The following is an 11615-nucleotide window of genomic DNA, read 5'->3' as shown; positions in this document are numbered from 1 at the left end:
AGTTTTTCCAAAGCTAAGCCCAAACACTTTTTTCCTTCCCTTCTGTTAAACAGCTTTGATTTCAGGTGTTTAAGCTGCACATTAATTCTTTATAGCTTCATTAGTCCTAAATATGCAATAGCTCTGCAGTTAGAAAAGTGTTTTCAGTGTTTTACTAATTATATCATGTTCAAATGTTTGATAAACATCCTCTGCACAGGATGTTTATCAGACTGTTATATGAATGCTATAAGTCAATAAACAGGGGTTAACTCCATCCTCGCAAACCCACTGTGATCAAGTTTAGTAAGAGCTAAAATGGCAAGACTAAAATACGGAATATTCAGGCATGTGTCATGATGAAACAGAACAATGAAATGCAATAAATTTGGATATTGTAACAAAGGATCACGATTTCACTTCTTTTAATTCATAACTGTGAAATATGTCCAGGTGTCAGACTTTTTCTGATAGTATTTGGCATTAAACCAGGCTCTTTGCGCACTGTTAGTTTTGCTGAACAAATGAGATTTTATGAGGCAAGTGAAAACAGAGAATTCTAACTGCAAAAGGAAAAAGCTGGCTGTATAGCTATACTTGTGCTGAGCCCACAGTTGCTGGCACCACTGAAAAGCAACAAGCCAGCTGCTGTTTCCGTGCCAACCAGTGGCTTCGCTCAGACTGAAGTGTTTGTCTAACCAATCACCAGCTCAACTTGTCAATTAAGTCATTCGGTGTTGGAAAGACAACCAGAAACCACAAAAAAGAGAAAGGAAAAATATTTCAAGTAAACACGTTTCACTTTTTTGTTTGTTTGTTTTTTCGCATCTAGGAGTTTCCTGACTCTGACTTAACCACAAAGCCCCCCACACAGGCACTTTGGTTAACATAATAAACTTGCGGTCTCAGATGCTTCAGATAATCTAGATCAGATCACAGCTGAAGGCAGAAGTGTTTACACCCTTTTAATGGCCACACTCAAAGACCCTCTCTGATCTTTGATTGTCTTGGTAGATCTTACATGAAGAATCACACACTTTGGACAATCTGTCCTTGAGAGCTCAGAAGTGATTTAAGTGGCTTTGAAAAGGGTCCCCCATTTTTTCCCCATCAGAGAGACTGTGCTTGCCACTGTGTGTGTGTGACATTTATTATCCTACAATTTCTATTACTTCTCTATCACTTTTGTTCACTTGATCGTGAGAGAAACGTTCAGCACCGGGATGCTTTGAACAAATGTGTGTAATGTGCGTTATTGCGCGCAACGCGTGGCTTCACATCTCTGCGCAGACGTTTAAAAACAGAGCGCATTCTTCGACGTACCTGTTTCCACAGAAAGCTGTCCGTTTCGTTTAACATCCAAGAAATGGCCACGTGGATGGCGGAAAGAATAACTCCAGTGATGACCGCAGCTCGCATCCTGACGGGAAGCAGAGTGTAGATGACATGGATGAAGAACACGGTCCACCAGATCCCCTCCGAGGCACTTCTGGGCTGTACGAGCAGTACTCCGATCACCTGGATCACCAACACCATCAGGATGACCACATAGCACACGACCCACATGTGGTCCTGGTGAAATCCGTTCCTGTTGCAGATTACCATGAGCACGAGCGTGAGGAAGATGGCCACAGAAAATACCACCACGTACGTTACGCTCGGTCCCGATCTCCCACCGGAGCAGTGAAAGCCCAACATGACCGTGTACACCAGCACAAGTACGCCCATGAGCATAGTCAAGCTGCTCTGGTTGAGACGGAAAAAGTAGCGCTGGTAGAGCCGCTCCAACTTCTCCGACTGGAATTTTTTGGATTTGAAAATGTGCATGACGCTGGTGCAGCACGCCACGAAGGAAAAGTTTACTTCGGGCATGACCTCTTCCTCGTCGGTCCTCGGCTTGGCTCTCCGCTCTTCCAGACCCAGCTCCACGGACTTGGGTCTCACCTCGCCGTCTGGACGTTTAGAGGACGCGCGGTTGTTGTCTCGGCTCTCCTCTCCATGGTCCTGCCAAGCCGACCTGGACCTGAAGCTGACCCTGCTGACGGTCGTGGAGGCTCGCCCGGGCGGCCGGTGGTCCAGATCATCCTCCTCCGTCCACCGGCTGTTGGTCCGGGTGAGCTTCCTGCGCGGAGATCTTGCTGAGTATGGGCACCCGTTGGCCACAGACTGAGACTCTCCCCAAGCTGATCTGTGCTCGGTCCCTCCCCTCAACCCGGGAGCACCGACTCCGGGTGGGCTGACACTGTTTGATCTGGACATAGTGGAAAAGTGGATGCAGTGACAGAATGTTATCTAAACAAATAGCCTATAGGAGACAGGGGAGGGAAAAAGAAGTTTGTTCCACTTAAAAGAGGGAAGGGAACTATTTAGTCCCAAGGATGAGTCGCATTAAATGTCTTTTATTAGCTGAACTTTCCATAGCTGATCACGCTTCAGACAGCCCGGGGGCTTTGACTGTAAAATGTAAAGTTAGCAGTCAGTTTAATCGCCACTTTCAGAAGCAAACAGTCGTCCTTAAAAGCCTTTACAAATAAAATAAAATCACCAAAAGCAATAGCCGAGAATAGCGAAAAGCTCTGGGAATTAAAAAAAAACAATTGAACATGCGCAAAAAGTCACAGGGGAGCCACGAGAGGAGGGAACATTAGATCCAGGTGGATTTGGCTCTACATCATTGGGCCCAATTAGCCATCATCCACGGAGGTTGCAGGGCACGCGCTGCAAATGGAATAAAACCATTACACAACTCGGATAGTTCCCCAGAGATCATAGTGCAAGCAGCAGCATCAATTGGCCAATTCCAATCCGTTATATGTGCAGATACGTTTCCTGTATCCTTGTCAGCGGTTTGCAGGCGGAAAAGACGGAGGTGGGATGCCATATGAAGGTGAATGCCATGGTGACGGCTCTGATCACGTCCACTCAAATCCTGATGCACCTGTACTGAGCGAACATTGAAGCCTGCTCGGCAGCGGCGGGGGAGCCTCACGTTTGGCCAAAAATCAGCATCACGATTCTCTCACACTTGCACTGAGCAGAGAGGAGAAGTCAGCCGCTCCTCCTCCTTCTCCTCATCTGACAGCCACAAAAGACAGCTTCTCCGTCCATGGTTAAAAAACCCCAAAAACAAACCCGCGTTACCGCACTGTTCAATTCACCGTCAGCCGCTGCGCCAAATCAATGTCCAACAGCTGCCCATCACTGTTCAAATCCCTGAAGAGCGACCCCCCCACCCCGACTTGGTTTGCAGCGACACTCCTCCTGCGCACGGCCATTTCGCAAAGTGACTAACCGGTGCAAAAGTGCGCTCCCGGCGCCTCGGACAATACGCTCGGTGTGCGTTTGGAGCGTGGCATCATAACATATTTACCGCTGATTGCTGCTTTAATGGTCATTCAACCAAGTTTGCTTCCTTTGATCCGCCTCTCCGGCCCGCTTCCATTGGAAAAGAAAAGGGGTGAGTCACGCTTTGACGCGCTTTCATTGGATGACAGCTCGGTCAATCCAAATCAGATTCTGCGCGACCCCCGGGCGCTTTCGATGAATGGGCGGGACTGCGCTCACAGCTGGATAGCCCGCATGGCACACCCCACACGTACCTTACAGCATGGGTTGAATTTTATCTCAGTGACCCCCCAGCAGGTTGCCAGTTCCAAACTGCGTCCCCCTACTCCAGTAACACAGAGATTTGTTCATCTCCAGCTGCCCGCGATCTATAGCAGGTTGAGAGACATTAGTCAGGACAGAGAGCACTAAAGGGGTTTAACAGAAAGAGGTTTTAAAACCTTGTTTAGGGGGGCGGCAACCAATCTTCATAAGCCCTTTATGTTTAATGAGATTTGACTGGTGATTCAATACATGTGGTTTTTGTTTCTCGGTGACAATTACATTCAAATGTAACTTATACTTCAACTTAACTGTAAAAGTTCCCAGAGGCGTTTCAACATGACCGCCGATGTTGCCAGAATTCTCTTTAAAACAACTTCACTCATATTCTCACATTGTTCTTGCTCAAAAAAGTAAAATTGTCCTTTTCTAGACCGAAATACATGCTCATTACATAAATAATGTATTTTTCTTTATTTATATTTTGGTCCAGTCTGATTTTGTTTTAAGTCATGGCTTTTATTGTGAAGCGTTTTTGTTCTACAGCCTAAATATTGTTTAGTTAACAGATTTAGTCATTTACCGGCTCACAGTGGATTTGATCCACTTGTAATGGGATTTTCTTTATATCATCCTGACATTACTGTCTGCCCTTCATTTTACCGCACAGGTATGCCCTGTTGTCTTTCAGCTCTTCCACTTTAAAGCCTGCAAATGTCTCTGCTGCCATTTACACATGGGGAAAAGAACACTGTGTGTTAATGAATGTACTGGGAGCATGTGACAGGGAGCCTCATGTGTTTGCTGTGACCGGCTCACCTCCAGCTGAATTCCCTTTGCCCTTTCTGGAATTCTTTCGCTGTTAACGGAGAGAACAGTGGATTCTATTCAGCGCTGTCCTCATCAAATGAAAAGAGACTCAGATATAAATCTGATACAAAATAATCTCAATCCGAGTTGTGCAACTGATTTTCTCAACTTGTCTTATGACTCCTTGTTCTGCTTCCTTGTTGCTCTCTTGCACATACCTAGCACAGCACAGAGAGAAAAGCAACCATATTCAGTTCCTGCAAAGAGCCTGTATTTGTGGGTTTATTTAGGGACTATTGCTGATCTCCTTTTTTTTCTCACCTTCTCAGAATTGCATTCATGAACGTGTACTGCACGTGCTGTGTCATTCAGCTTCACCACATTTCAGAGAAAACCATCCTACCTTTTACAAGTAACTCCACACCTGCATTTCATGCTCAAAATGTATGCGGACACCCAAACTGTATTTCATGTGATTGCTATTTACCCCATAACAGGTGCTCATTATTAGCCCTGGATATCTCGCTTCTGATCATTTATCTCTACCCCTCCTCTTCACATCCTCTCTCAGCCCATACACAAATCTCCTCTTTGGCCTTTCTCTTTTCCTTTTTGCTTCACCATCTTCAATATCCTTGTTTAACCTACTAATCCTGCCCATCCGCATTGCTCCCAGCCCAAATCTCAGCATCTTTGTCCCAGCTGCTTCCAGCTCTACCTGCCTTTTCATCAGTGGCACCCTCCCCAACTCGTCTAGCTGGATAACTAACTCCCTCTCACTCCCACTGGTACAAATCACTCCTATTCTTCACTCCTGACTCCTCAGTCTCCTCCCCATCCAGCTTGGACTCTTTTCTTCATTTGTCCTCAGCACCCACCTTGACATTTAAAGTCAACCAGATTAACCACCGCTAGTCCAACTACCTTGCCTCCCTCTCATGTATGCTCCCATTCCCATTAGGGTTTTCATTCCTATTCTCTCCACCTGCTCCATACCTGCAGCCAGAGTCTCTCTTATTTTCTCCCAACTCTCCCTGCAGTCCATCTGCATCTACATAGGAATTCTATTGCCATCAGTTTTAGATGTCTCTCCTCTATAGGCATTTAGACAGACTTTTAATTGAAATGGTATGAAACAGAGTCCAATCTATACAAAGTGTGTGAGGAATGGCTTTCACATTTTACATAGTGTATTTTTACCTATAAAATACATGATCAACTTAGGAACAATAAGAACTTCTCTTAACAAGTATAAGGTCACTAAAACACTGAATTAAAATTAAATCTCTGGCTTAAAAGATGGAATATAATGTGCATAACTAATGCTTTATATTACTTACATTTTGGGGTAAAAATTGCCAGATGCCCTTCTTCATGCAAAGGGGCTTGTGTCAGGTAGTTTTGCTTTTACTTCAGAAAAAAATGCAAACATATTTTTCGCTGTTGTCCGGGTTGGCTAAGATGTTGCTGAAAAGCATCCCAATCAGTTAAAAACTGGAAACTCTGCTAACCCTTCTCACAGCAGGGCCTTCAAGCACAGAACTGTTTGCTAGTGGCTGCTTCTTTATACGAATACAAATCAAGCCAAGTTTGTGCAAACTGTGGCCAGTGCATTTGAATCATTTTGATTTACAAATTTCCACAGCCTGTGCGTGTCAATGTTCCCTGTTATTTTATCTGATATTACAGAGCTTTCAACTCCAAGTTACCCTGGCTGAGTCATCCAACATTATCGATTGTTCCAGTTAAAGCCAAATGTCTTAATTTGAAATGAAATTAGCAATGCTCTTAATCCTCTGAAGAGCAAACAAATAACCGAGAAGTTGCAGTTAAATCGTGGCTAATAATATACAGTTAGAATATCCACATTCGTTTCACAGTGATTACAACCACACACACACACATTTGTGTTTGTGGCTGATGTGACACAGAACACTACTGCCATCGCCTGAGCGTGAAATTGAACATTTTACACAGCGTGGGCGAAGACGTAGCCACACTCATACTAAGAAACAATTTTTTTTAAATGAAAAACTATTGTTTCAAGGCTCCAATAACCCTGTGACCCTCAACTGGATTAATGGTTAAGAAAATTAATGGACGGGTGTGTTTTTGTCTTTCATTTAAATCCAGAGTAGTTACTGAGATATTTTACATGCAGAACTTTTACTTGCGTTTCTCTTTCTTTTCTTTCTTTTTTTTTTTTAACTCTCACCTCTCACCCTCACTGGCAGCTCTTCAGATGTTATATCATAGCCAATTAAATCTGAACTGAAAAGCACAACTCAACTTGTAAGCCAAAACAGCCTTTCAAGTATTCAGGTAGTTTCAGTTTCACCATGACAACTGTGCAAATTCAATTGGGATCTTTTGATACTTTATGACTCCATTCTCAGCCACCAAATAGACAGTGAGAAGGCACTATCATGTTTAAGGGGGAAAATCAGTGAAGTCCTCATGTGTGTGAATTTCCAATAGAGACGGACAAAAGTAAGTGTGATGAGAAAGAAACGAGAGAGAAATGAGTCACCCAGGACATGCAGCTAGCAGAGGGATGACTCTAACCTGATCCTGGTGCACTGAATTACTGCCACGGCTTGTTCAGCAGCACAAAGAGGAATAATCAAAACTCAACCCTGTTTCAATTAGAGGCAGTGTTTGAGGCAGCAGAAAACCAGCCTCGGTGAGCAGCAGCACTGATCCACTGAATCGGTTATTATGTGCTGTGCTGATGCTTTGCTGAACATCATAACGCCCACATAAACCATTCGCTGTTGTCTAAAATAACGTCAGTTATTTCAGACTTACAGGGGATGTGTCGGCTGAATTGAGTAAAGACGCAGAACGACACAAAGATACTGTGTCGTGAAGAAGTGACACCGCGGTGAAGAGGTCCTCACCCACAGGAGGAGAATTCAGTCTGCGCTGGTTTCTCTGTCTCTCTTTTCCTCGGAAAGGAGAAAATGAGGAGGACTGCAGTGTTGTGTGACTCATCCTGGTGTAGAGAGCAGCCTTTACAGTCTCACCTGTACGAACACACGCACACACACAAACACACAGCCCTACATATACAGTCAGAGATACTATCTGTTTATCCAATAAATTAAGTTCACACTCACTTACTAGAGTATTTCAGATATGAGGTTTTAAATCCCAGCCAGTCTTTGTGAATCTTGCATTAGATAGAATAACATTAGACAGTCTTAACCTCCTAGGACCTGGCATCCACATATGTGGACATCACATATGTGGACATACTTAATTTTGCTATACAAAGGCCTGATATCCACTCACGAGGACATTACACTGCCACCTGAAATGTTTCGTGTTTCATGCAATGTTCTGAAATCTTTGTACGTTTTTTGACTTTGTTGCAGGCGTACGTCTTCCTGCAACTGTTAGCAGCACTTCAAAGCTGCACAATTGTTGTTTCTCATTTTGTTTTTGTACTCAGGAAAAACGCTGCTGTGTTCAGACACCAAATAAAGAGTTTTGCACATCATTACTTAATTGTGACTTTATAATGTTCTATCAAAATTTAAAACAAACGTCCTCAGGTGGATATAATTTTTCTCAGAAACTACATCAGGTAAAAAGATCATTCTTTGTTTTTCCATTCATCAGGTCTCAATCAGCCCAAATAGCAAAGAGATATTAAAATTTCATGCCATGAAAAAGTTCGGGTCTTAGTAGGTTAAAGTGTGTTATTATGGGCTAGCAAGTATCAGTACTTAGGTTTTGGTTGTATTGGCTAAAATGTGTACCTTACCTTCGTGTTGTTAAGAAACGGACAGAGAACTGACAGTATGATTATTCTAGTTGTATATTTGTTAATGTTTCTGTCCATCCAAAATATGAATAAAAAATAAATAAAAATTGTGTACCTTCAGAGAAAGATGTAAGTATAGGGGATCTAACATTGTTAAAGCTGATATTTCTGATGATGTTGATGTAAAAGAAAACATTTCGTATTCAGCTGTCATCAACAATTTTAACACGTGTAGCAGTTGACAGGGCCCTTTGCTGTTGCTAAGTGATGGTATTTACATACACATCTTGCAGAAAGTTTTTGTTGTTGTTGTTATTGTGTTTTTTTCCAGGACATAATAAAAAATCGTGTGGTCCTTACCAGGTCTGAAAGGTAAATATAATGTCAGATAAACTACAAAACATTATATATTATAATGTTACATTATGTCATTAGTTATTTAACAGAAACTAAGCCAAGCAGAAGCTTTGTGTGGAAAACTAACTGCTCCCCATCAACACCTCGTACAACACTTTAAGCAGCACCAAGTTGAATGATTGGTTTGCTGTATGGCTTTATCAGTCTCTCACATGATTGCGGAGGAATTTTGGCCCTCTCTCTTTTTACAATGTCGCTTCAGTGCATTGAAATCTGCAGGCATTCGTTCATTCACAGCCCTCTGAAGGTTGCACAGCATTTCACAAACTGACATTGTGTTGGCACACACCTGAATGCTTCAGAGCTGCAAGCTGTGAAATTATGATCTGTTAATTAAGTGCATTTGCTTAGCAGTACCTGCTACTTACCTCTTAATTCCTGCTGAAGCTTTAAAAGTTTACTTTGGTTTTCACACACTGCTTCTGTAACCTGGCTTTTTGTAAAAGAAAGAAATAATCACATGGTGTAAAATGTCATGTGAGGTTGTATTTACTTATTTTTTTAGATCTGGTAAGGACCATTTTGCCCTTATGTGGAGTTTGTACTTTTGTTTTTACCCTGACTGTATATATAGAAATACCAGTTTTTTCTGTTTGCTTTTAACAGATATCTTACACTAACCAGCTGGGGCTGTAAGGTTTGAGAGATTTTGCAGTTCACTAGGAAAGTCTGAAATTTACTAAAAAACAAACAACAACAACAACAAAGTTGGGGCTCTAGGTTTCAGCTCTTCATAACTTAACAGAATATTGCAGCCTCTATGGTTCGATATTGTTCGATCTTTGTAAAATCTTCCTGTTTAGTTACTGAACGAGTCCATAGCAGACGTGCCTCCTACAGACAGACCCACGGGTCATTATAACATTTATCCAGCACGAGAGCATTTTGCAAATTTTGTCCATGTGTTATATTTAAAAAAACAACAACTTTCTTTTATTTTAAGCTGTCTGTAGTTTCATTCTTAATAATACAAATGCCCCTGTTTACTCTGCACTCACTTCCTCGTCATATAAATATAGCTTTTTATTTGTGTACAGCACATATTTGCATGTTATGTATCATTAGATCACACTGATAGTGGTGCACAGTGTCAGCAGACTTACTTTTCAGTTCATTTCGATTGGGCCCAAGCCTGCAAAGTATTTGTACCACAGACGTCACGTCCAAAGGCATGATCTGTTAACAGCAGCGCAAATGAGAAAGGCAGTCACGCTGAGAAGTGCTTATCCTGCCCAGCTTCATGCACCCCGTCCATTTTCATTACAGCGTCAGGCTAATGGGCAACTTGGTTTTGGCTTGTATTTAGCTGGTAAAGCCGTCCAATGCTGCTATATTATACAACAGACAATGTTCCCACCTACATAGTGTATGAGTGAGTCACTGGTACATTAAGGCGCGCAAACACACATACGCACACACAAAACAAGCCATTTCCCCCCCAAAATTATGAGAAGGGCATTATAATTCACAGGCACCATCAATGGTCCATTAGGGCTATTTGTGTACAGGTGCATGGTAGTCATGTTTATGCATTTATACATGAAAATAGCAAATATGATTCTCATATTGTAGCTTTATTGTAAATATATACTTGTTATTCACACCTGCACAAAGTCTGCTGGCCCCATGCAAAACATTTGTATCAAAACTTTATTCAGGAAAACCAATTCTGGAGTAACACACCATGCTTCTGTATTGTGTCTTTTCTTTCTTTTCTAAACTGAGATTAATAACATAGATCATCATTCCTGCAGACAGCCAGATCTCCTCTTTCATGCAGTTTTACAGCAAGCTGCACTTGTGCTTCTGCAAGACATGTCCAACAAATGTTCCTGATCATGCTCTATCATTTCAGGAGAATAATGTGGGGAATAAAAGGAGAACAAAGGCTGGTTTTGACATTACAGCCACTCGGTGCTTACATCGCTAGGATAAAGGAGTGGTTTAGGATCGTGACAGCAAGCTGAACTTTAGCAGCATAATTTGTGTTGTTTGTAATCCGTGACACTGACTTTTAGAAGAAACAGCATAATGGAGCATGATGTACACAAATCCCTTCAAATTAAGAGATAGTTGTTTCTGAGATTTCAGCCTCAAGTTTTATTTTAACTACAGACTTCCAAAAGTAATCAGGGCAATAAATCAAAAACCACATGGTGTGACCAAGGGAGCATTTTTTCCTGTGAATTATAAAACATGCATGTAACTTATTAAGGGCTGCATCGCACTATGGGTGGTTCTGTGTGTATTTAAAAACCTATCATCAATTACTGATTCAGAATAACTTGGAAACTTGTTTTTTTTTTGCTTCTGTGACATTTCTCTGGGAACCACAACAAAACTCCAAAGTACCTCTAATGCACTGTAATGGAGGCAGAAATCTCAGATACTGTGAAACCAACAAATCTGTGCATGGCTAGTTATCACCAGAGATATGACAAAAAAGAAGTTTTTATTTAAATACTTATTTCTTTTTTGCTGATACTGCTTTGCTGATGAGGTGCTTAAAGGCAGTTACTGCAAGCATTATGTTTTAACTCAAAGGTAATCTCGAGCCTGGTGTTACGGAGTCACCTGAGTCCAACGAAAATATCAAGCATTCAGGATCATAATGCTCAAATGTAACGTTGTGTCCAAAAAAACAAAAAAAAACCCACAGGAGAAAATCATTACTCCTGTAATGCCATGTAGCTGTCACATATGAAAAGTACTTTAGTTTACAATCCTCTACATAAATAATAACCACCAAGCGTATTTACCAAACTACACAGACCCCAATCTGGATTTTTTTAAATAAAAGTGAAAACTCCAACACATATTTAGGCTACAATGCAGTTTTACATTATCAAAGCTTATTTCATCCCAAAACACTGTTGCTACTACAGATTGTGCTATCTGCTCTTTTTTATTTTTTGCTTAAGTGTCCCGTATCTTAAGCCAAAATAACTTCTTTGTAAGTGTTTTCTTTTTAAAACATCCCCTTTAAGACACACGGACTGTGTTTGTAAGAGGTGGGGTACACACTAGGAGCTTA

The 11615-nt window shown here is 41.7% G+C and overlaps 1 protein-coding gene across 1 annotated transcript in view; it reads right to left on the bottom strand.

The window, feature by feature from the left end:
* adcy5 (adenylate cyclase 5) overlaps positions 1-3469 on the bottom strand; it is a 97299-nt gene extending 93830 nt beyond the window's left edge. Inside the window, exon 1 of the mRNA XM_013914150.1 lies at positions 1303-3469. Coding sequence (XP_013769604.1) covers positions 1303-2238 — 936 coding nt within the window. The 5' untranslated portion in view covers positions 2239-3469. The remainder of the gene's footprint in view (positions 1-1302) is intronic.
* Between the last annotated feature and the right edge of the window lie 8146 nt (positions 3470-11615).

Source organism: Pundamilia nyererei, unplaced genomic scaffold (genome assembly GCF_000239375.1).
Source record: "Pundamilia nyererei isolate P.nyererei 1_Seehausen unplaced genomic scaffold, PunNye1.0 scaffold00175, whole genome shotgun sequence".
Classification (NCBI taxonomy): Eukaryota; Metazoa; Chordata; class Actinopteri; order Cichliformes; family Cichlidae; genus Pundamilia; species Pundamilia nyererei.
Note: the sequence above shows the minus strand (reverse complement) of the source record. Positions and strands in the feature narration are given on the sequence as shown.